The sequence below is a fragment of the Zosterops lateralis genome, assembly GCF_965231275.1.
Source record: "Zosterops lateralis genome assembly, chromosome: 1".
NCBI lineage: Eukaryota > Metazoa > Chordata > Aves > Passeriformes > Zosteropidae > Zosterops > Zosterops lateralis.
The window spans coordinates 35,383,984-35,410,217 of record NC_139762.1 but is presented as its reverse complement, the minus strand read 5'-3'; the positions used below and the strand labels follow the sequence as shown (position 1 = coordinate 35,410,217).

Genomic DNA, 26,234 nt, shown 5'->3' with positions numbered 1-26,234 from the left:
CTCTGGAGGGTGTGAGAGGATAGATGGTTTTCCTGTTCCCTTTGTGCCAGATGCTGCTGGTGATGTTTCTCTGAAGGTGGAGGGTTTAGGACAAGAGGCGATGGGCAGAAACTGATGTACAGGGAATATCACCTGAATATGAGGAAGAACTTCTTTACTGTGTGAGTGACTGATCACTGGAACAGATTGGCCAGAAAGGTTGCCATGTTGCAGAGCCTCCCTCACCAGAGCTATCCAAGAACTGTCTGGACACCATCCTGTGCTGTGTGCTGTAGGATGACCCTGCTTAAGCAAGGAGACTGGACCAGATGATTCCTTCCAACCTCATCCATTCTATGATTTTGGTTCTGTGAAGAAGCAGAAGACTTTAGGTTTTGTTCCTTATTACTGTCACTGGCAGAGAATTTCACATTTATGGAGTTTCATGAGGCCAAATTGTCTGAAGCATCCGCGGTGTGGCCAAATCTGTGGTATTTTTGTGGCATCCAAGCTGAGCAGCCTATCTAGTCCACTGAGCTCCCTTCCCTTGTATCACCTGACATCATAAACCCACACCTTGAAAAAGCAAGATCTTCAGGGCACCCCAAATTCACAGATGCTGTTGGTGTGGGTCCTGTGATGAGTACTTTCCCACCTTACGTTGGCCTGCCTGTCTGAGCCTTTCTGGAAGAGGCCATGCTTCATACAGGGGCGAGTATGTAGGTGACTTGTTTTGGGGTGATGGGGTGAGACAGGTAACTGTGATGGGATGGGCAGTGATGCGGGGCAGCAGGACAGGACGAGGGATGAGAGGTGATGGGGATGGACAGTGATGGGGATGGGCAGTGATGGGGATGGGCAGTGATGCGGGACAGCAGGACGGGAGAAGGGATGTGAGGTGATGGGGATGGTCAGTGATGGGGATGGACAGTGATGGGGATGGGCAGTGATGCGGGACAGCAGGACGGGAGGGGGGATGAGAGGTGATGCGGGCGGCGGCCGCTGCCTGCAGAGGGCTCTGTGACACCGCGTTTCCCCTGGCCAAGTGCGGGGAGGAGGAAGGGAGCGCTGGGGTAACGCTTCCAACAGTCTGGTCTTAGTCTGGTAAACAGACTAGGAATTGTGGGCTAAGTCCTTTTCCTCAGGCTTTGCACCAAGGCTGAGATCAGATGACTCAGTCCGGACTCATTATTTTAATAGCCTACAGCTAGTTCACATAGCAGCGGGAGTCCACAAAAAAGGCATTTAATTGTTGAAACTCAAACTGGTACATTGTAACTGCAGATTATGGTATTCAGATTTAAGTGATTCAAGTAATTTATAAAGCTTTTGCACAAGCAAACTGAAAGTTAAAATACTGATATTGTAATAAAAAGTAAATAAAACATACTTTTGTACGTTAAGACCCAATTAAAGAGCATGATTTAATTTAACAAACTTAAAAGAGGCAGGTGATATTTGCCAACATTACTACAGCTGTGTTTTACATTAGGAAATTAATTAAAATAGTAATTTATACTTTTTTCCACTTGCAAGTCTTGGGTCTTTCTGTATTACACCATCTATTTTCTCTTCATACATTGTATTAGGGTACATTTGTAACCTCACTTAGGCAGCATCACAACTTTGGGGTTGTTTTTTTTCTTACCTAATGAAAAACCAGCTTTCTGCAATAATGCCAGCTAAGCAGATCAAACAGGGCTGAAGGAACTTCCCTGCTGTCTGCCTGAGAAGCAGTGCATTGTTAGTTATTCAGATGTCAGTCCTTTTCTTCTGCATCCTAGCAGGGTTTTGCTGGTTTCATCAGTTCACTCGAGCTGGAGGTGGGAGGGTGGCTGCCAGTGAGGGATGCAAGGGAATGGTTTCCTGTTAGACTGAGCAAAACTGGGGGATTTGCTGCACTCCCATACATGCCTAGGTTTGGTGCAATAGCACGTTGCAAGACTAACAGGGACAAAATTTCAGAATGCAAATCAGTGTTCTGCTTTTATGCCTTACAGCTGAATATGGGACCTCAGGAGCTATTCTTAGTTCTTAGGTACTTCCCCCTCCCCAAACTGCTAAAACAGCAATGATTACATAATGAACTGTTAACTTTGTCAGTCAAATCAGCTCAAAGTGTAGAAAAGTACAATTTTTTTAAAATAGTACACAATTACCAAAATGCAAGCTTGTTATTCTGTTTGTATAAGAGAGCAAACACATGTGTGATGGTTATCTTCTTCCTTTTCCACTTTTCCTTGTCTATCTTCACCTGAACTTTGTTACCTTCAAGGAGGAATCTTTTGTGTTGGCTATTTTATAGACGTGTGACTCATTGCAGCAGAGGCTGAAGAATTGGGAATGTTCAATTTGCCATTTTAGTGGGGCTGAATTGTTTGCAAGTTGCTATCGTCCTTTCAAACAACTCACGATGCCTGAAAACTTAGTTTATTAAGACCAGACATTTCACATTCCTAATGTTAAGATTGCTGCAATTTTCCATTATAAGCTTTACCCCACCCAGTCCTCTGAATACAGATTTATAAATCAGTTTCAAAAAATGTTTCTCCATCTAAATCTGCACTACGTTTTAAGCTTGGGAGAACATATTTGAGCTGAATGCTCTTTCTCAACTGGAGAATCATGTTCTGTATCAGTGCTTTCACAAATGGATTTAGTTTCTTTAAAAATCAAACTGTGAGTGCATTGTGAGTGACTTTGGTGTGTCTGTTTTTGAAAGAAAAAATAGCATCTGTTTTGAGTTTAGTTTTAATGTAGGAATTAATTTATTATGCATCTTATTATTAGTTTCTTTTTGTCATATTTCTGTTGAATGGGTATTCTGGATTGCTTACTGCCTGGAGGAGCCAGTGCAGATATTGTATATGTGATAGATTTCTGAAAACCTTCAAAATATGTTGGTTAATGTGTTTGATTAATACTGTGTAAAATACCGAAGATTGTTTTATTTATGCAGATTGATATTAGACTTCCTTAAAGTTAATAAGCAATGCTTTGTGATAATATCTATTTTTAAATTCTTGCATGATGAATCTGTCTTTGGGTGTTGACTTGAATTCTCAGGAGAACTCAACACAGAATGATACAAGAATAGCCAGACATAAATGGAACATTACAAGAATAAAATATCTGACATTTCAGCTCCCAGTTTCTGAAAGCTAAAAGTCCTTGTGGCATCAATAAAATGAAACCAAGTCCAACAGTAAAAGTGTGTGTCATGCACGCACAGATCTACTTCTCTGTAGGGCTGACTGAAAAATTGTTTTTATATGAATTGTTACAATAAGCTCTTCAAGAAGGAAAGAGGGTGGACCAGTAATGGAAAAAAATACAGTATTTTATGTTAAGCACATCTGAACATAAAACATGCTACTGCAGCTAGGCAATCTGACAGTACTGGAGCCTGTGCAGAGAGCCAGAACAGGGCTTGTACACTATTTCGTCCCACACAAGAACTATTTTGAGATTCAAGTCAAATTTAGAGCGTACAGACCCTTTTTTTTTAACTCTATGGGCAGTTTAATTCCATTTTCTCCACAGACATTAGTAATTTGTTGAAGTCTATAATTTCTACAAATAAGAAGGCACACACAATTTATTACCGCTGTACTTTCACTAAAGTAAAAGTTAAATTTTTACTCTGCTTTCAAGAATTTTGCATTTCATTCATGTGAAACCTTGGAGTAGTCTAGCAAGTCATAAAATGTAAAATAACTGTATTTAAAATATTTAAATTTAATAACTGATAGGTAAAGTTAGAGTATTACTGAAAAGATGCTATCAGTATTCATTCATCTGAGATTGTCTTTAGTCATCCTAAGAAAAATAATTCAGAAGTTTTGTTTCTATGATGCAAATTTAAAAATTGTCATGGTGCATTTTTTTTAAATTATGTGGTTTAAAAATTACTTTAAATGAAGAAGATAGTGTTTGTGTCACATTATTTATGTCTCCTAGGATTCTCATTTCGGTCTCTGTAACATTTTATGGCTGTGTGACATTACATTATTCCTCTATATTAACAAGAGTATGAACTGAAATTTCAGGATTCATGACGTTATATTCAACGATTAATTAGGCAATAATGCATAAAGTATCTGTTGTTAGCAGCAGGCGAGGGCTGGTTTGTTCGTTAGTGGCTGCAAACAAAGCCAAGGCTGATATATGTCCCAATAAGCCACTTGGTGAGTGCAGGGAGGAGATTTCTGAAATAAGAGCTGCTACATTATGCTAAAGGCTGCAGCATCTTAGAAATCTGTCCCAACTGCAAGAAACTCTGCAAGTGTTTTGCACCATCCAAATGCTCCTTTTCACCAGTGGCAAAATTCTGGAATGAGTTTGATAAGAAATAAGTTGATGTCGTGACAGAACACAACATAATGAGCATTTCCATCAGATGTGAGGGTTATCATGACTTTTTAAAACTCTGCATAGAAGAAGAAAACTCTATAGAAGAGGTGAAAATATCGTGCCAAACTATATCAAGTGCTTGCTGCCTTCCTGCTAATTACCTCCTTCAAGTATCTCTTTTTCTCAACTATTGCCTCTCACTCCGTGGAAATTACAGAATTTTGAAGATGCAGTTAAGTTATAGCTCCTTTCTGAAACTGACTCATTTACTTCAAGATAGGGTGGAAAAATCTGGGGAGGGTATGGGAGGGGAAGGGAAGAGAACTAGCAGTATGTTTCTAATGTTTGGAAATTACTGTTGTTCTCTTGAATTTTTGTGAGCTCTCATTTGGTTCCTTTTAGGCACTGAAATGTCATTTTTTTATTTTAAGAACATCAGAAAGACAGCGTGGGCTTCTCCTTCAGTCCCCATCATCAGTCGAGGGGATAAGTAATGAATTTTTATTATGAATGAAATGTCTAAAATAAGACTGCATCTGCCCTGATTATGTTCCTTTTCAAATTTTATTATCCAGTGTGCATTTTTTCTGACAATTTAAAAATAATATAAAATAAAATGTAGCCATCAATTTTTTATATGTTGTATTACCTAAATTCAAGAAAGAAAAGGCAAAAGTACCATGTAATCTAAAAATTAAAACCCCCCAAAATAATTTCTACATTTGAATTTTAATTAAACAGCTATTTTTGTGATGGGCTGAACATACCACACTGATTCACATTTGTTTGGTTTTAATTTTAAATTAAATATTATTTTGGCGCTTCTTGAAAAGAAAATACAGGAAAATAAGTGTAAGCAGAATAAAAGAGAAGAAAAAGAAAACAGAATGAAGAAAAAAAAAAAAGATGTAAAAGAACTCCTTTCCAAAGAGAAAATATTGAAATCCCTATATTTAATATCATAAGCGTTTAATATATTACATATAATATAGTTAATAATTATAAAATGGAAAGCTAGGGCTTATGTTCAGTGTTTGATATTTCTCTTAACCGAAGTATGAAATGTAATTCACACTGATGTTTTTGTGTATTCCCAAAACCAAGAGAGATACTGAATTTCTTTCCATTGCTTTTAACACTGCCTTGTATTGATTAACAGTGAGTAAACACATGCTTTACTGTAGGCAGTTGTATTATTTGGGAGGGTTTATTTTCATTCTCTTAGAGTGGTAATAGATTTTTTGGCGTATCACTGTCCATTAGCTCCACTTACACATTTAGATATGGAATTACTCAATCTTCTGAATCAATTTTCCACGCTAGAAGCACAAAATATCTCCTTGGTGAATATTTTATTGTGTTTTATTGTATCTTTTAAGAATGTGTGAAGAGCAGACAACTAAAGTAAACCCACTGAACTCTTGCTCATATTTAGCAGATTTTCTAAGGTTGCAGCCTTGAATCTCCTGACAGCATTGAGTGTGATTGAATGTTGTGTTCGAGTCTTTCAGTGAAGAGGCAGAAATGCAATTTAAATTGTTTAAGGTACATGTGCAGCCTAGTAATCTCTACTACGTTGGCTTAAGATGCAAATATTCAGAAAAATATGTATTACTCTATAGCTGATTTTGTGGCAGTAACAGTTTTGCGTCTTGAGAGGACTGGTTGAATAATGGAAATGAAAGAATTGTACTGGCGATGAATTATGCCTAAGGCTAATAATAAAAAGAAATCTGATTCTGTCCTATCTGTCTAAGATACTCATCAGTTTGTCATAAATATTCCATATTTAGGAGAGAGGGAAAGTTTTCAATAGATGAGTCTGAATACCACTGGCACTGAGAATGAACACTGAATTCCCTTTTAAGACCTGATCTCAGTGAATGAGCACCCTGGAGTCCTATGCAGATGTGAGGTGTTTCTGCCATAAATACTGGGCTGGAAGAGTTCTTTCCAGAAACTTAGAAATGCCTTTTAATGATCTGTTTCATCTGGGTAGTGCCTGTTGTGAAATCCAATACAGGTTTGAGAGAATAATTGGGAAGGGATTATTATTTTCTTCCCCACTTGTTACACTTTTTGTGAAATTAGAAAAAAAGCAAGACCATCCGAAGGGGATTTTGTATGAATCATATACTTTAGCACTATGCAAATAGTCTGTAATCTAAATAGTGTGAAGGCATGTGGGGGATTATGCATGGTTTTAATGGGGTTTTTTCACACTGATGTTTCTTTTTAGGGTTTTTCTAAAACTGTAATGAAAGCTCTCTAAAGGAAAAAGTTTGTTGCTAGCTTCTGTGAAGCAGAAGGTCTATAAAGAGCTGTGGAATACTTCTGTTTTCCCCAAACTGCAAAGAATGATCTGTGAAAGTGCTCCAGGGTGTTCATCAAATTATTTGAGTTAATGGATGGTCTAAAACTTGCTCATATATTTTCTTTCTTCATGATTGCATAAATAATGTGGCAAGACATTACTGGGGATACTGATTGTCTTTGTTTTGGCCCAGTGTTGTTCAGGTTCAACTGAGAAAAACCTTTCATCCTTTCCAGGACACAAGATAGCCCAACTCAGTGAACTTGTCTGTGAACGAGTACTGCTGAACTCCCACCATTTGGATTTCACCAGAATTTTCCTTAACCCAATAGAAGTTCAACTTGTAAATTGTCTCTTCTTTCTGGCATTGGTTAAATCAAGCACAAGAAAAGATAAAGTGTATGGAGGACAGCTCCTGACTTGAGGAGTCCACAGAGTCCTGTCCTACTGAAATGGGGTCATCCCGTGAGAAGTGAATTCTCCTAATCCATCTTCAAAGCGGAGATCTCCTAAAGTTTTAAAATACTGTACAACTACAAGTACTTTCCATCCTAGCCTTTTTTTTTTTTCCCTAAACACTGCTTATGTGATGACGAAGACTGAAAGCTAAAATTACCACCCCCACTTCATTATTTCTCTTGGTATGGCACGGACAAGGAATAGCATAAACATCTTGAAGCAAAAATGGGAAAAGATTGTGGAGAGGAAACAGATACAGCAGGGACCTTGCTCTGGTGGCTGTAAAGAATAGCAAGAGAATTAATGTGTGGCTTTCATGTATGTATGTATGTAATTTAGTAGGCAGCAAGCTAGTGTGTGCCCCATCTGTCAAGTAAATCTGACCACTTTTTATCTAAATATAATACTACCACTAGGCAGCACAAATCTGTAATAGAGCACCATGGATTTTTTTTTTTTTTCTCCTCTTTCCAGTCAATCTTGAAGTTGAGCGTCAGGCTAAAGGAGCAGTCTGCTGAAATACAAGTGATGGAAGCTCAACATATTCTCATGTTCTGGTAAAGGTGATAGGCTTTCCTAGGGCAGGTTAGCCAAATTAGGCAAACATGAATATGACCTGAATGCTACTATAAATGTTTTTCCATAATTATCTGGTAATGAAAAAAGGTCAGAACTGATTCTGTTCTGCTGTCTTTCTCCACTGTGGGCTAGTACTGATGCCCTAAAGAGGCTACCTAGAACAGAGACTAGACAGTGTTAAAGGAATAAAGTAGGTATTTATTTAAAAGGCCTTCAAAGGATACACCTTGGGCCATACAAGAGCCTGGCCAAGGCTACACCCAAGATGGACAACGAGTCATGTGTTTTCACACTTTTGTAAGTTTTTGTCCATTTGGGTTAATTGTCCAATTACAGCTTCAGGTTGTGAAGTCCCATCCTCCTAGTTTGCTCTCCTCAATTCACTGTTCTTTGTACTTTTTGAGCCTGAAGCTGCAATGGTGTCCTTGGTTCTCAGGCTGGAAAAGGATTGTTTTGTCTAACTAAACTGTGAAGAGAACTTGCTAACACCTTAAATGGAGTTCAGAGTTATATAGAAATGCAAAACAGAATTTGGAAAATATGAAAGCTAATACCAAAGGCATCAGTACTGGTTGACAGTGGTGTGGCATAGGACAGGGTATATTTGTTACTGTTAGGTAGTGCTGTACATTTTTTTTAAGCTTGTGTGCAGCTGGACAGTGTTGCAGAGCAGTCCTGGGTTTGAGTCTCCATGTGGTGTAATCTGCTTGTTATGCAAGCTCAGAATAATCCCCCTCCCTTCTCTTGCCTGTGCACGTGGTAGCTGGAGAACAGTAGACTCGTGATTGTGACACATCTTCTGTTGGTATATGTCTTAGAAACTAAATCATGAAGAAACTAAATGTAGCAAATTAATATTCAAATCCAATCAGGCAGCTGTGATGCACCTTCTTCACTGTCAGTGTGAATGTCTGTGGACATGGAAACAGAGCTGGCCCAAAAGCTGACTTCCTTCACCAACAAGATTTAGCAGTGAGGAAGAGGAGGAAAGGGTACTTCGTGCTCTGATGAGAACTATTAGGAATATACATTCTGAAGAGTAACCTGGGTTCTTTTTTCTTCTTTTCAGTTTACCTGCAGCTCATTTTTATAATCCTTACTCTCAGTCTGGGTGTATGAGTCCTGAGCTCTTAAACTGCCTTAGCACTGTGTGTAGCATAGGTTTTATGATAAACTAACTCTGACACCATCATGTGAGTCACTCTGGGGCATGATCGTGAAGCAGTGCATGCTAACAGCACGAGGAAATCTCTAAGACTATGTTCTGTTCATCCTTGACTCCAAAGCTTTTGGGGGTGACAAGTCTCAGAAATTCTGGGAAAGGTTAGATTTGAAAGTGCTTTTTTTGAATTTGAGCGTAACCTCTGGTCTTTGTGACTTTTTGTGTTGGTAACCAGAGCTAACACTGTTTGTATTATATTGCCACCTATATGAAAAGTTGTGCAACACTTTCCATTATAAGACTGTTTCAGTTGCTTATGTTGCCAACATTCATCTGTTTGGGCTGAAATTTTCCATGCTGGGTGTCTCCTTCAGGCTGAATTTCTTGGGAAAGTTTCAATAAAAATACTTGAACCATTCCAGGGAATGAGAAGAGGGGGGAAAACTATATTTTGTTCATGTTTATTAAAGTTGCTGCAAGCACTTGATTCAGAAATCACTGCACCCACATTTTTTGGAGCAGGGAGTTGAATAATTAGGAAAGTTGTGAGCAAAGAAAAAATTGGTGTAGGAGAGATTTCTTTAGAAAGAGATTGCTCCTGTCTGATATTATGAACTGTTGGCAAGAAAGCACACAAACCCCATGCTTTTCCAAACAGGGTCAGTGAATGGCTGGGAGCTGAATGATCCTCCTTGTTTCACTGCACCTCTATGATGTATTGGTTTGAGGGAAAGAGGATTATGAGGTGTAAACAAGATCGTATGCAACAGAAAAGGAGACTGAAATGTGCCCAGTGGTGGAACTAGAGGGGCAGAGTTATGTTGATAATAATTTGAAAATAGCAGAGGTAGCTTTGCCCAGCAAAGAGATGGATCTGAAGATGGTGAGACAGACTATCAAGAAGATGAATTCAACCTAAGTAAAACAGCAGCCTTTTCTAGTTACAGTTCATTTTCTGTTTCCCAGACATCTTGTGTATTTAAATAAGGCAGGGGAAATTGTATGCAGGCATGTAATTTAGAGACCAGTATTCAACACTAATTCCAGCATGTTTCATTTGTGAACACTTGCTGTTGCAACAATAATGTACTTTCAACATGAAAATTAAAGACTTAGTTGGAAATGTCATTCTATAGCCATCATTACAATACTTATATTTTAAGCTTTGAAGAACACTGCCATAGTCAGACACATGTATAATACTGCATTTCAATTAAGATACTGAAAAATGTTTTCTTTTAATCCATTTAGACAAGTTTCATTTTCAAACCCAGAGCACTGCCAGTGCTTCAGCAAACATGTATGGGACTATTTGGATCTGGAAAAGTTAATTCCATACATGAGATACTGGAAACTGAACTTCTCAGCAGACTCTGCCTTCCATTTCTCTCAGGTTCACAGTGTAGACAACAAATGACATTTTGAAATATACTTTACATGCTTAGCCCAAATGGGAATGAGTTAAGAGGATAGGGAGAAGTTTCAGTTATAACTTCACATTTTCCTGATTTTTATGGACTTCAACCAGAGTGGTTATAACTCAATATTATTTTAACATTGTTATTTGTGGCTGAGTTTACTAAAGAGCGACTTTCATGCTGCTGCTTTTAATATCTCACAGTTGAAGTTATCTTCCAAGTTTTCAAGGATTTATAATGTTACCATAACATTTTCTTAAGGAATAAGGCTTCCCATCCAGAAGCAAGCATACATCATAGTACAAATTGCAAAAATAGTGAATTGGACATTTCCTTGTTAGAGGAAAGCAAATGTGTACTGAATGACCACTTTATTAAAATCCTTTTACTTATATTTTCTTGAATGAAATTTAGACTTCTGTTTGAGGACTGTTTTGTCAATATCATCTGTGCCCTTGGCTGAAGAAGAGAAATTTAACACTCAACTGTTACTATGGATATCTGCATTTAAAATATTAACTTCATAAAAATGCCACATCTGGGCTTGACATGATGTATTGTCGTCTCAGTTCAAAGAAGATAAGCTGCCATGTCACATACCTGTTTATTAATGCCTGTGTGTTGATGTTACTTATCATGGCAAAGATCCCCTTATTAATGGCTTCATGGTATGGACAGACAGGATGCATCTTTATTGCTCTAATGTTACCTAAAATTTTATGCCATAGTGTTTTGAGACTATGGTCAAACAAATGCCTGGGTGTAACTTAACTTTTTATTCTGTATCATGTGTTACTGGATATTTTTTTTTATTCACTGGCAGGTGTAGCTTGTACTGCAGCCTCAAGGACAAAGGGCTGTACTGACAAGGTGATTTACTTTAGCCTGCCTTAGGAATCCTTCAAGATATCCATTATTTATTATTAATGTATATCCATATGTAGTGGAGGGGAAAGACAGAGGATTCAAATGTCTCTCGAATGCCAAGTCATGAAGTCTGACTTGCATAGATCCTCTTGTGTGGGAGCCCCAGTCTTTTCAAGTGAGAGCTAATATAGGTGCCAACAGAAATGCTTTGAATGTCAGCAGAAAGCAGCATCAGGTCTTCTGGTGTAACTCTTTGTGTGTACTTGGAATAAAAGTGATCTTTTCCAGTTCAGTTGTTCCCTTTTGAAAGGAATCAGAATAAAAGTGAAAAAAGGCACTTTTTATTCCAGATGAGATATCCCATGCAAAAAGTTTCCCTGCTGGAATTACAGTACTACTGGTAGACCCCTGGCATCATGCTGGTGGGATTCCTACAGAGATTAGCCTTGAGTTGCATTAGGCCTTCCTCAGCCTGTACAGAGAGACTTCATTTGGTTTCCAAGAGCTGGGAACTCCAGTTTGAGGAATTGCAATTTAATTAGACATCTTTTATGCCAGGCAACGTTGTCTAAAACCCTTAGTAAAAGGATGTGATTATCCTATTGAAAATTATGTATCTACACAAAGTAATTAATTCTATCCCTTTGACCTTCAGATTGAAGGTCATTTGCTGCTAACATTTTTCTCAGCTACTTTTTGAAGTAGCTACTACAATGATTGAATGTAGTTACTGTAAAGGACTGAGTACAATCATTATATTATTGTTTATAATGCTGAGCTCTAGGTTGAGGTTTAAAAAACTTGTGTGTTTGCACATGGTGCAAGTATCTAATATAAATTTTATTGAAATCAGAAGGAAATGGCCCAGATGTTGAACACATAAAGCTGTTGATGGAGAAGTTTGTAATTCTGTAAATTTGTGTGTTGTAGAGGAACTTGTCATGGCTGAGTTTGAAACTTCATTGGGTCAATGAGAGCAAAAACTCCTTTATCTTCACCTAAAGCTTGCTGGTGGACAGTGGTTCAGAGCTCTCATCCTCATGATTGTCCTTGTTCTAGATTTATGACTGATGCAGCTCGACGTGAGCAGGAGTCTTTGAAGAAAAAGATTCAGCCAAAACTCTCTTTGACTTTGTCAAGCACAGTGTCCCGTGGGAATGTATCTACTCCACCTCGCCACAGCAGTGGAAGCCTTACTCCTCCAGTCACCCCTCCAATCACTCCCTCCTCTTCATTTCGCAGTAGTACTCCTACAGGTAAGCACCTCTTCTTTAATTCATCCCAAATAAAGGGAGCACTTCTATGTGGCATTTGGAGAACAGGAGACATACTGAGGCATTGGTAAGAAGCGCCCAAAAAATAGAAAAGCAAAGGTTGTGGTATTTTACGTTTGTTCTGCAGTCCCTAAAATGTGTGTGGGCATTTGTTTCCAAATTCTTTGCTAATGCAGAGAAGGACACTGACTTTAAATGTTGCATCTGAAATTATGTGAAGAAACTAACCTTACCAGAAATGCCAAATGTGCAAAAGACCTCTTATGTATCGGTAGGAGAGCTCTGTCTATGGTACAGTGTCAGTTAAAGATTTAAAATAAGTGGTCAGTATCTTCCCCCCACCCAATTTCCCTCCCCGCTTCCCCCCCCAATTTATTTTTTTTTTTTTTGTGGGGGACAGTGGAATTAATTTTAAGTGGTCAGGGAGGAATGTTCTGCTGCTGTCATGTAGAAATTACTTTCGTTAGGAGACTATGTTCATGAAAAGAAATAAATGAAAAAAGGGATCTATATTTCCTTCAAAAGCTAATATTCCACTGGTTTTCCAGGGTATAAAAGTCCTGGGATTTTTTTTTTTTTTGCGCTGATTAGAGTAACTGAAAATTGCTTGCTATCCTGAACCAGATCTCTTGGCCGAAGTCAGCCTGATTTACTTTAAGCAGAGATCTTGTCAAATAATTCTGGTACACTTCAGACTAAATACCAGTATTTTCTTCTAAAAAGCTCAATGCCTATAAAAGGGCTATTCTGTTCTGTCATAGATAGGTCCAATATATTCATTCTCCTTAGCAGGAAATCACATGAGCATCACTGCCCTGAAAAACTGTTACGCCACATGTTTTTTATATAGGCTATTTCATGTCTTAGTATTAATGATTAAATGGAAAAGTTGTATCAGTCCTTGAGATGTTCTGTCTGGAAGTTGTTAAATGAAGTGATTGTTCAGTATATCCCTGGTTTTGAAAAAGGGAAGCATGTTGAGAAAAGCTAAATGATAAAGTCCTAATGTAATTCAGAAAATTTTAGATTTTCTTAATTATCTCCTGTTTGAAACAAACTGATTCATTTTCTTGACATCCTACAGATGGCAAGGAGTTTCTTCTTTCTTTTGTTTACATTTTGTACAGCTCCTGAGAAGGCTAATTCATGATGTGGTCAGGTAGTATAACATTGCTCATCCGTCAGCAATGTACTCTTTAAAACATGTTCCATCAAATACTAAAGAAAAAAGTCAGCATCTGTCTAGCAAAATACTTCTACTATTTATATATTTTCCAAACTTTTGAAGTTAGTCAGAATGTTGTTTTACCTGCATTTAAGAGAATCAGCCTGTTATGACTGCATTTCTGCCAGTCCTGCCTACCAGATTATAAATAATACCAGCCTTCCACTTTCTGCACCCTCTGTTCCAAGTTCCCTTTTGGACCTCTGTTCCAAAGCTAGGGTTTGTAACATCCCAGTAGCGAAGAGCATATATTCTTTCTTTAAGACTTTTTCTAAAATGTACTATTTAACTGCATTGCATTTCAGCGGCCTCAGCCCAGGATTTCCATTTTTATCATCCTAATTTTTCTGGACCTAAAGTAAGCATTGAACTTTTTCTGATAAACTACAGTTTTTTTTCCCAGTGTTTACCTGGTGTAGGATGTTTTCTAACTGAGATAGATGAGGTGCTCAGAGTCACGCCATGGCTGAGTTTGAGTGGGTGCAGCGCCTGGAGAGGCAGCCCAGTAGGGGTTGCAGACTAATGTCAGATGTGTTGCTTACATGTGTTTTATTAGTCAATGCAAATCTTTTTCCCTCAAGTGCAAGTATATATGGCAGTTAACTAGCAAGGTGATGTAACTAAGGGTAGTTAGGCAAGATCTGTTCCAGGAAAACAATTTGGAGTATGTATATTGTCCTACATTTCAGCCTCACAGTGCCTACACAGCTTTCCAGCCCTACAGGCATACCCTCCACTGCATCCAGTGAGAATGAAGAATATTGCTGTATTCCTTCCATGCAGTCCTGTTTGATTTGTACTCCGAGAAAACTCTTATTAATTCGCCTTTGAATGCAGGTAAACATGTATGTTGTGGTAACTTGAGAAAACCAAGAGGCTTTTTTCCCTTAGGTTGTCTTATACCCTGTATTTGTTATAATCCAAATACAATCCTTGTCCTCACCCTCCTTTAGACCTATGCTTTGTCAAAAATAAAATGGGATTGCTTTGACTCCATTTGTTCATGAAATTCTGGGAATGGCTGTTTCCCTTTTGTTATCTCCTATCTCAGTTGTTGGATAATTTGTGAGGGCTCAGCAGTGTGCCTGGCATTACTGTCACTGCACAGGGACAGTATCTTAAGGGTGCCCCTTAGAATGCCAGAGAGGAATCATGCCCTACAGGCTGGTGAGGTGGCATACAAATACACATGTTCCACTCAGCAGAGAGTGTCTGTCACATATGGCTTCTTGTCATTCTTGTTCAACGTAGAAAGTGAAAACCACACTAATCTTTTGAGTCTCCTTTTCCATGAACTGTCCTCCCTTTTGGTGTGCTGCTCATCTTGGCTTTCCCAGGGGTGTTAGTCTTGGCTTGGGTGAAGCCAGGAGCTGCCTGGATCCCAGCCACATTTGTGCATGTCCTCATGGTGATGTCTCACCACTGCCCAATGGTTTTAAGCTACTGCTGTAAGTTTTCAGCAACGTGCAATTTCATATAATGATCTCTCATCCATGTATTGACCAGACTCAAACCCACCTAGCTTGTGAAACCTGATAAGAAGTGGTTCAAGGTGTTTTGGCTGCAGAGAGTGTTTGTTAAGTTTTACAGTAAAAATCTGTGCCAAGACTGTGGGGCCTCATTCTCAGACAGAACTGAGCAGCGTCCAGACTGACACACATCGATGCTGAGAATGTTGCATGTGCACACGTAAGTACCTCCTGCTTCTTGGTACAGGAGATTATTCATAGAGAAGCAGAAATATTCAGCAAAGGACTGTGCTCTTTAAGGCTCTTCTCAGGTAATGAGGTAGACATGTATTTATCTTCAGATTCTGGATGTGTTAGTCCCCTGAAATGGCTCATTTGTGGTTTTGGTGAGAAGTAGAAATGCAGTAGTTAATTTTCTATACTCCCCCTCTGTTCCCTCGGGGTGGCTGGCATATGCTCTCTGCTTACATTTGGCTTTTTGTTCCCTCTCCTATAACAAGTTTTCTCTTCTTCTTAAGACCTGTATCCTCTAACGGTTGCAGAAAGTTCACTTTAAAAATTTGCTCCAGTTTTTATTTTAACAATAGTGCCTCCCAGGAGACTTTGTTTAGTAGGGCTTAAATGGTCTTGTTAGAGTTCACAGGCAGGATTTAGCAAAAGAAATGGCTTCCATTAGGAATAAAGTCTCCTTAGGGTGATAGTGAAATAGAGCAAAGTAGCACCAGCACACAGCTTATTTTGGAAAGATGTTGGCAGTCTGCAAATACTGAAGTATCTCTTTATTTAAGGAGCACTCAATTAAGTCACAAAAACTTATGTTGCTTTTATTTTTAAATGTCAATTTTAAACCCACAAAACTAATGAAGTCTAGTTATGGGTAAAAATGGGGCTGGCATTGAATCCTCAACATACGTTGTTAATTTTTTGACTGTTTTCATACATCTGTGTGGCTCACAGAAGAAATTTCCACCCCTAACTTCCTGGCTTTTCAGTGTAAGTCAGAGGATTGACATTCCTTTGAAAGCTATGATATCTCTTCATACTGAAAAGCTTTAAAAGGGATTCAGTGATAGTAACTTATTGGGAATTAATTATTAAAGTTACATGTTCTCAATTTCAGTTAGAAAAGTAATTCATAGTGATAAATCTCAGACTAAAAAAAAAAAAATAAAATAAAGCCAATTCTGCATTGAAGAAACACCAAAGATCATCTGAAACCCCTGTTGTGTGTTTATTATTTTCCTTTCTATTTATGACTTTTTTTTTTTTTTTTTTTTTTTTTTTTTTTTTTTTTTTTTTTTTTTTTTTTTTTACTATTCCAAGCGTGGAATAGTAAATTTCAGCCTGGAGTGAATTTTTTTCCTTCCTATAAATCTTAAAGCAAGAATTTAATACCACCAACTGGCTTTTTAATAGTTCTGCCCTAAGTCTTATGCCCTCCCACCTTCCCCTGCACAAAAAAAAAAACAAAACAAAACACAAACCCAAAAACCACCGCAAAAAAAAAGAAAGCTGGAGTACTTGAAAACCTCTAACTTAGCATTTTGCGCTGAAGAAGCTGGCTCTCAGACATGCTTTCCTGTTTATTTTTTATTTTAATAGATTATAAGTTATAATATTTATGCAGTTTTAATAGGTTTATAGACCTATTTACTGCCTGATCATTTGGGGCAGTGGATGGCAGCCAGTCTTGGCATAGAATGTTGAGGATGCTGTGGTTGCCTGGAACAGCTGTGGCCATTTCTCAGCCCTTGCACTTGGGAAGGAGATGAAAAAGTGCAGTTTTCATGGGTGGTCATAGGCTGACCCCATGGAGAATTGGCAAGTCCCATTTTGATTTACAGCTGTCATTTGAGCAGGTGACAAACTATTGGTTTGTCCTATTAATTAGGATAAATGCCTTTCTGGGGAGTCATATTTGTTCAGTCGTTTTTGATTAATTGCATTTGAAAGTTTTTACCTTTCATAAATATGTCAGACTTCCTTGAAATTTCCACCAGTCCAGTCTCAGTATTTATGTGACCCCGTTTTCTACCCACAGAAAATACCTAACTTTTCAATTTTTAAAGTTTTTTCTCTTTCTTGTAAAACTTGAAAGTAATAAACCATTTTAATCTGGAGTAAAAAGAAACTTTGTAGGATTTACCTTAACCTTTAAGAAATCTAAGATCTAAACAGTGATATTTTAATCAAATATGCCTAAAAATTCTGCAAAGTAATGTTATGAGACTTGAAAAAATATTACTGAGGCTATCAAATTATTACTGTTGATGTAGAAATTACTATGTTTACCATCTGAGGATACTATCTGAATTATACTTTAGTAGATTTATAATAAACCAGTAGTTTTGTAGAGATATGGAGCATATTCTAAAACTGAAATCAAAATTGCTTTGTAGCTTTGTCAGTAGTCCTAAAGCTGCACTATTTCAGTCAGAACACACTATGTAATATGGGCCAATTTTTATCTAATAAATCATACTAGTGGTGAAACATGACTAAATATAATGTATCATTTTGTAACTGAAAGTGAAATTCAATTAAATTTCAATCAAAATAAGAAAAAAGAAATCAGTCCTCCCCTAGTGTCTTATTTTCAGAGCCTGGTGTATTTAAGAGTACTTTTTATACCTAGAGCGATTGCATTTTTAAATGTTTGCAATAATTTTAAATATATTTATGTTTGATTCAGGTTTGGGTAACTGAATTAAAGAGAATCATATCCCATTTACATCATTAGGGAATATCTTCTAAGGCTGAATATTTTTAAAAAGGTAAATACAAATTTTTACTCAATAAAATTAATAGATCCTTAAAACTCAGACTATTAGTATCTTCTCTGATTCAGATGGATTTTGTTCAGGATTCAAATGCTACTACTGGCAAAACAGTGACCAAAAAATTACAGCTTCCTTCTGTGTTAACAAGTGTTCATGCTGCTGATGAAATAATTTAGAGCATCATTGTTCCCTCTTTGGGTGACTAATTTACAGGAGAGGAAAGTCTGCATATTACAACAAAGGAACTCCTTTCTCTGCCTACCAAAGGCAGTTGGGACTCAGAAATTCTTCCATAAGGATCCGCCTTTCTTCTGGTCCATTAAGGAGCCGTCTGTTGTGGAAGCTTTGATTTTGAGAAGCAAAACACTGTGTGACAGTTAATGACTTTTCTCAATAAACCTGGTTATCTCATGTACTGTTATCTCAATGACATGAGATATCATTCCTGTAATTCTGCTGTATAGCATTTGCCTTCAAGGATAACTCATGAAGGAATCCCATGGGCCTCCTCTTGAATCTGTTCCCTTTTCTCTTCCAAGAATGCAAAAGCTGAAAGAAAACCACCCATTGTTTGCTAGTAATAGCAACCAAAACCACAATAGTAACCAGCCTTTGGAATTGGGCATTGAAATAGATTAACAGGCATATGCTGGAAACTAATATGGTTTAGATTCTAAATGTGTGTTTAATTTTTTTTACTTTAAGTTGTTTAAAAAATGCGTTGTTGTAATGTAAAAGCTCATTCCTCTTCATAGGTATCAAAGCAGCTAACATTTCAGTAGAGTTTCCATATGTCAGGCTTTCAACAATGAAGTAATCATATGGCACAGACAGCTGTTGCACAGAGTGCTGGAACAGCACATTAAACAGAGTCCAGCAAGAAAAAGAGATCTGCTCGGCTGAACTACTTTGAGAGTTTAGAGTGAACAGCAGAAATATAAAATAGCAGGGATGTTCCCCCACAAATTAATTGAAGACTTACAGGAAGAGTTAGGGTGCTCAAAACTTTTTGTGTTGATGGATATGCTATTAATACATAGCTGAATTAAGCTGAATTGGTTGCAGAACTGCTATTTATAGCAGAATCTGGCTGCTGTCAGCAGGTGGCATTTCTGAACTCCATGTTAGGTTGAATCAGAGTAGACTATGAACCAAATCTGCTATTCAGTTGATAATCTGCAACAGCTTTCTCTTTGGGCAATGAAAATTTACTCAATGTTGCTACAGCTAGAGAGATACTGCTCTTTTGTGGTGGGCTTATTTTTGTAAGCAAAGTGCACTGCAAAATATTCCTTGATTAGATCTTAAGGGAGTTTGAAATTAGACTTTGGAGGACAAATAAATGGAAACAAGTACACATTGATGGCATTTTGAAAATTATGCTACAAATTCAGGTCACATGAGCTTCAAGCACATGATTAATGTTCAGCACCTAATACTAAGGAAGTAAATGCTGCCTGACTTGGAGCACATAACAAGTGCTTTGTCAGACTGGAATGGAGTCTTCACCACTTGTAGAGTTGCAAGCTCAAGAATTTATGTAGTCACAAAAACCCAGCTTTAGCAATTCACTTCAAAAATTCTTCACCTGTGTTAGCATACTGTAAATGCTTAAATTTAATTATTACACTTTATGTTAAAGTAGCCTAGTATCATGCAGATGTAATTGAAAAAATAACGAAAAGTAGAAATATTAAATCAAATCCCAGGGCTGTTGTATTAAGTTGTTGCTGAGAAATGGGCTTGAGAGTGTTACATTTTTTTGTGTTTGACTTACGGTGTGTCCAGCATAGTAAAGCATGAATCAACCAAGCTCTGTTGCAGCTTGAAAAAACAGACTTTCAGATGTCTGAGGAGCCATCTCATTACTTGTTCAGAACTTTCTATTTGTTTAATTGCCTGTTCAGAGTCTGAAGAACTTTTATGCTATGTTTTTATTAAAAATTAGATATATGGACTCACTCTTGGATAAACACTATGGGCAAATAAATAAGCAAGCCATACTTCACAAAATGAAGACCAAATTCAGTTCTCCAGCATAATGAATGTTTGAAAACATTTAATATTTCAGACCTACAAGGTATGAAAAAAATCTATGTTAAAATATCTTGTGGAAACTGAATTGTGGTCCCCTGACAAAATTTCTTTTTGAGATGCTTCACTGTTGCCAGGTTTTCACATTTCTGTTTAGATGATGGAAGAGAACTTCCTTTATTGGAGCCAAAATGGTTCCATCTAATTGCAGGTTTGGGGGCATATATTAATCCTGCACACTAAATTATATTGTATGTATAATTGCCCAGCATTTAGCAATGTGAGGCACCTATTCTAACAGAGCCTTATAGGTGTTCTTGTAAAAAATAATGAAAAAAATAATGAATGACATTGTGCAAAACAGTTGATCAATGTATGAGTTAACTATAGTATATGTGTGTGCTTAGGTATAGTACAAGATTTTAACATGAGCTTTTGGCTGAGGTCATGACTAAGCAGGAATAATAAGAGAAATCTGTAGTAGTTTCCAGATTCTACCTTAAGGAATAAAGCTATAATAAAAGGTTTCTAATAACAATGGAAAATAGTAAGTAAAAGTCCAATTGTTTCCTATAGGGGTTTTCTTAGAACGGGTGGGATTTGTTCCCACGGATAAAAGATGTTTTTTCAGAGCTAGATGTCACATTCCAATTTTAGGGAGCCAAGCTGTAAACTTGTACATATTTCACTATTTCTTCCGTAATCCAAAGTGAAAAATGTTTAAATGTTCATCACTGTGCTTGGCTAAGTGCTTCAGAAATGGGTATGGTGTTTTTTCTTTCCTAGCAGTCATCAGCTGTCAGGTGACTGTCTGGCTTCCTTAGAGATCCTTAGAGAGACAAGACTGTGTATTAACCTGGTTACTCAGTGACTAAATCAAACCAAAAGAATTACATTCCCAGAACATACTGAGACTTAGGCTTGGAGGATCTGCAGAGCAGAGATAATTCCATATTGTAGGCACTGCAACAGTGTTGTCACATCTTGGACTAACTTGTAGCTCCAAATCGAGCAGCTTGGAATTATCCTGAAGATAACTTGGTCAAACCTGCATGTTTTTTGACCTCTAGCTGTGCAATTACCTGGGTACCTGCTCTGCAGTTTGGCTAAACCCTAGAAGGAGAAAGGATGGGAGTTGCCCATCCTTTGATGGCTGTGTCTCTTACAAGGGAGGCCCCGGTGTCTTTTTTTTATCTCCTAGCCAAAACCAAAGTCATAAGGACTCACAAACCCCAGCCCTGTTTGCCTTACAGAAGTGATCTGGTTTGTTTTACAGTGTGTTTGGGACTCCTCAGAGTCCACCTCTTTCAGCGCACATGGAGCAGGTGTTGGTCAAGGCTGCAAGGACTACAGGGCTGCAAGTCTATGACTACAGATCTTTCATAGGCCTGAAGCTTTGGGGTACAGATCCTGGAGGATTTCTGCAAGGCTGTGCAAGACAAGCTGACATGACCCATGAGTGTCTTAATTTTTCAGGGGTTTGGTATTCATACTGATCCAAACCTGTAAACTTGTGAAGATGGAGCAAGATTGTGGAGATTCTCCTGGAACTAATCTTTTCCATGGTTTGCACGATAACTATGCTCTGATAACCTCCCCTGCTTAGTCCTTTGTTTAACTCCATCCTAAACCAACTTATAACTTAAGTACAGAAAGACCTATACTATAATCACAAAATGATATTTGAAAGTGGTGCTTCTAAACATTTAAATTGCTTTTAAAGTAAAAAGGACATTTTTTAAGTGTATCTAGAGGAAAGTAAGACTAATATGAAAATAACCAATGGGGGGAAATGGGGCTTTGCTGTAAGGGGAAATACACGTTGATTTTTTAAAATCATGATTCCTCTCAGTTTTTTGCTCTATTTTCTCTTTTTCTTAATTTTTCTACTTTATGGGTGCATTTTCATATAATTCTGTTATATTTATGATTTGCTCTTTAATTTGGAGTAAAAATGTGTTGAGCCCAGTTTGCTATAAAAATATGTTCTGAGAAGATTAGCTCAATTGTCAGGTTTTGTGCTTTCTAGTAGAATTCTGAATCTTACCAGAGGAAAAGGCACACAAAAATTTAACACTACCTTTTATTTCATCTCATTCACTACAAGTAGCTTTACATGTGTGTTGTACTTTGTCTTCCCAGCCCCTTCAGAGCATTCTTGTTTGATACAGACATAAATTGTACCAGCAATTGTAAAGCTACTGTGCTGTAGAATTGTATTTTAATTGCACATACCTGTAATTAATTGTATGGGAATTTTCACAGTAGTCTCCCCAAGGAACAATTTAATTGAAAAGTAACCAAGTTGTCTAGACTACAGCAACTCATAAAATCATCACTAGTTTTGGGGTTTGAGCTACAAAGCAGCAACAGAAACATGGCTTGTAGATTTAAAGTACTTCCAAGCACAGGAACTGTTTTATAATCCCCATCGTAGTAGTCTGCCCTGGCAAACCATTTTTAACAGGGTCAAGAACAAAAAAATGTACAATAAGCTTAAAAGTAAAGATTATCTCTGCGTTAATTTGTGATAGGATAGGGGGTTTTGTGTACAAGCATACCCGTCACACATAGACCCATCTTCCTCCAAATGTGTAAAAAATATGCATTTTGTAGAAAGCACATTGTGTCTGCCTTTCACAGCTTGTGGCATAACTGGTTTAACGTAGGGATAGTGTGACACTCAAAAAGTTACTTCAGCAGTTCTGGGTAACAATGATGGCATTCATGTTTGTGTGTTTATACTGCAAGGGCCAACTGGTAGAAGGGTTTTTATTTATTTATTTACTATTTAGTTTTGTAAGTAATCTGCTAATTATCTTGAAAATTCCTAGCTGAAAACAGAAATGGTTTTTCTCCAAGTTAGAAACAGTAGTGGCCGCATGGAGCTTTTAGGTGTTTATTTAAATTGTGTGTGTGTGTGTGTGTGTGTGTGTATGCACATACATATTTACACACATATACATATAGGTATATTACACTGTGGCATTAAATGGGATTTATCTGTACCAGTGTAGTACCTCAAGGACTGAAAAAATTACTCCCTGTCCACCAGTGCCATGTGTCTGCACACTGACAGAAATGTTATGGTTTAGCAGAAAAAAAAGAAACAGACTTATTTAGGCAGTACTTCAGTGTGCTGAAGATGATGAAACTTAAGCAAATGTTTGAGTTTTCCTTGCATTATGGCCAAAGCAAATCAAAAGTAATAAAAAGCAAGGACTAATGTACCACTTCCCAGTTGATGACTTATAACCCAGAGAGGTTTATTTCACAGGGGAAATGGTGTATCATGAGGTGATGTTAGCCAGTACAAGATCCTCAAAATTATGTAACATTTTAGGAAAAACAGTGTTCTTTGTAGCTTTTGTGTATTTCCAAGTGAACTAAAAAACATGAAACGTTCGCTGACTCCTAAAACCACAAGTTCCTTTTGTCTTTTTAGCGCTTGTGGCCTGGCAGGTGGAAAACACCACCCTAATTCTTGCTGAAGATGAAGATTGGTGCTTTGTCCTTGCTAGCATAGTCTCCCTCTTGAAAGGTTTTTCCATATATAGTCAGACAGTGCCATTCACAACAACTTCTAAGCACTTCTGCCTCTAATGTTGAAGGAGACAAGAAGCCAAGGAGCAATGGAAAATAGCAATTTGAAAAGTACTTTGATTTCAGCCCAGTGATATGTCACCTGAAACAACTCACTCCTGCTAACGTACGTTGTGTAGACCTGATTGAAACAATGATAGCCTCAAAGAAAGGTTTGTGACAGCATAAGAGGCACAGTGTACATTTTATTTTATCAGAATCTTTGTCTTTAAAAATGAGACAGGGGAAATGACTCCCCACTAAATGTGCTCTTATGCTTGTGTTAATTTCTTTCTGAGAAACACGAAGTAGGATTAATAAAAACATAAGAGATCTTTCCTGTAGATTTTTTATGTAGTTAAAATGATAAAAGCCTTGATTCTTGCTCAGTAGTTGATAGCCGTATTAGCCCATACTGGTAATTCTGGGTCTTAGGACTAGCTCTCAAATCATGCTAATGGTGTTTCTTAAATCTAGATGGTCAGAGCTTCAAAAGCAGGCAGAGAGAAGTGGTCAGTGTGTATTCATGCAGATTAAATCTTCCCAGCCCTTCAGTGCATTGAAGTGGAGAATCTGCCGTTGCTTCCCTTGTTGCTGGTCAAGGGTTTGTAGCCAGCCCTCTTTGGCTTCATAAACGTGACATTTCCTCAGCCCAAAGCTGCTGAAAAAGCAGAGTTGTCTTGCACCTCTACAGCACCTGTCTTCCATGCCCTGAGCCAGGGCTGACATGAATGCTGCAGCCCATTCACACAGGAGGGCCTAAGGAGGCCCAGGAGCATCTTGGAAGTCCCTGCCTAGCCAGATCCTACTGAAATCAGCAGCACTCCTTGTGCAGTGCAGGCTATGCCTGCACAGTGATAGCAGTGCCTGGGGGGAGCTCAGAGCAGCCTGCAGGATTTGCACACCAGTGAAGGCAAAGGCTCCTCAGTCGGGGTGGGGAGGGACCTGTGTGCATTAGCAATTTTATGACCTGCATTGTAAGTGGCTGGATAGCTTTTGTACAGCTGTAAAGCATGTATTAAACATGTCTCAAATGTATTTTCATAGCTTCATAAAGTGTAGTTCATTTATGTAGGTACTTTTTATTGTAATCCTTTATCTTCAACATGTAACTGTTTCCTGGTACCGTTTCTATTTTTTCTTCTCTTTTTTTATAAAATGGGGTAAAGAAGAGAAAAGAAAAACTGCTGTTTTGTTATATGCATCAGGAGAGTCCTTAAGTACAGTAATAGTGTGCCCTGAACTTGTATTTTTGTATTTCTAACCTTGGAATGCAGGCCTAGCAACTAAAAAGCCAAAATAACATTAATTATGACTGTTCTTCGCTGTGGTTTTTGGAGTATAAGTTTGGAACAGATGTTTGAGGGGAGAGAAGGGAGGGGAGGAAGGATGGATTGTTTCTTTTTCTCAGCCCCAACTGGTTTTAATTCTTTTTTGAACATTTTGAGAATATCTTTAAACATTTGCCAGATTTCAATTAACATCCTGTGACTAAAGGTGGAAAATGTCCTACTTTGTTTTTCTTCAAACATATACCTGCTCTTGCTTCTCATGCCAAAGCCAGAAAAAGAAAGGAGTCCAGCTGGCATTGGTTTTATTACAGTTACATTACTTTGCAGGTTAAGCCTCAAACTGGGAGGGGTCTGCTGGGCTGATTTATTTATTTACTTTTTTTATTTTCATGATTTTTAAAAAGTGCCATGTAAAACACTGCCATTTAATTACAGGAAGGTTATGTTCTTTTTTGGTGAGTGTTTAACAGCTTATTCTTGTTTACATGAAGTTGCAGAAATCTAGTTTTAAAATATGTTTAAAGTAGAGATTGTGTTCTTGGGTTTATCATGTTTATCCTGTAGTATGTATAAACACAAGATTGTACATTATTGAAAGCCCTTTTTTGTGGAAAACAGGATTGGGGGGAAAAAGTTTATATAAGAATGCAAAGTAACTTCCCGAGACTATTGGCGCAGTGTGACCATAAAACTTCAACAGCACATTGTGCAGTGACATTATAACAATTTGCTTTAGCACCTCTGCAGCGTTCTCAGAAAGCCCTGCTCTACAAAACACATGCCGTGGTATCAGTTGACTGTTTTTTTCCAGAATCAGTTCTTTACATGCATGTTTTTGTGATTAGTTGCTGTTCCACAAGTAATTGGAAGTGGGGGATTTTTTTGTTTATCTTATTACATGTATGTTTTATTTGCATTTATACATTCAATAGGTTGTAACATATCTGCTTATATAGGTGCGCAAGCGGATTTATAAACTTTGAATTAGGATTTACAGTGCTTTTGTTTTAAAGACTGTTCTTTTCTATCAAGATACAGATATATGAGGAAAGAAAACGGCACACAGTTGCTCCTAAGGCCAGATAGAATCCAGCTGCTCCACCAATCCCAGTATTGGCTCTGGTGGATTTTTTTTTTTAACCTGAGTGTGTTAGTTCTGTTTCTCTAGTAGCCCAAAATGGAGAGCAGCTCTCATGTGTAAATGGTTCTCCATTTTGCTGAAAAGAAGTGTTTACACATGAATTTGAAATGAAAAGTGAAAAAGAATATATATCACTAATGTCATACTAATAGCACTTTAAATATAAAACTTTATGTTTATTTTGTACCTTTATCATTTTAGCTTAGCCTCCAACATTTCAGGGTGATTTCCATACAGGTTAGCTCAGCCAAAGTCATTCTATATCAAAATACAATGTATTCAGATTTACGTTTTACCTGTAGGAGT

At 37.7% G+C, this 26,234-nt stretch overlaps 1 protein-coding gene across 1 annotated transcript in view; it reads left to right on the top strand.

Annotated features, from left to right (window-relative positions):
• The window catches only part of JAZF1 (JAZF zinc finger 1), a 187,587-nt gene that overhangs the window by 145,421 nt on the left and 15,932 nt on the right, over positions 1–26,234 (top strand). Inside the window, exon 3 of the mRNA XM_083872383.1 lies at positions 12,191–12,387. Coding sequence (XP_083728509.1) covers positions 12,191–12,387 — 197 coding nt within the window. The remainder of the gene's footprint in view (positions 1–12,190; positions 12,388–26,234) is intronic.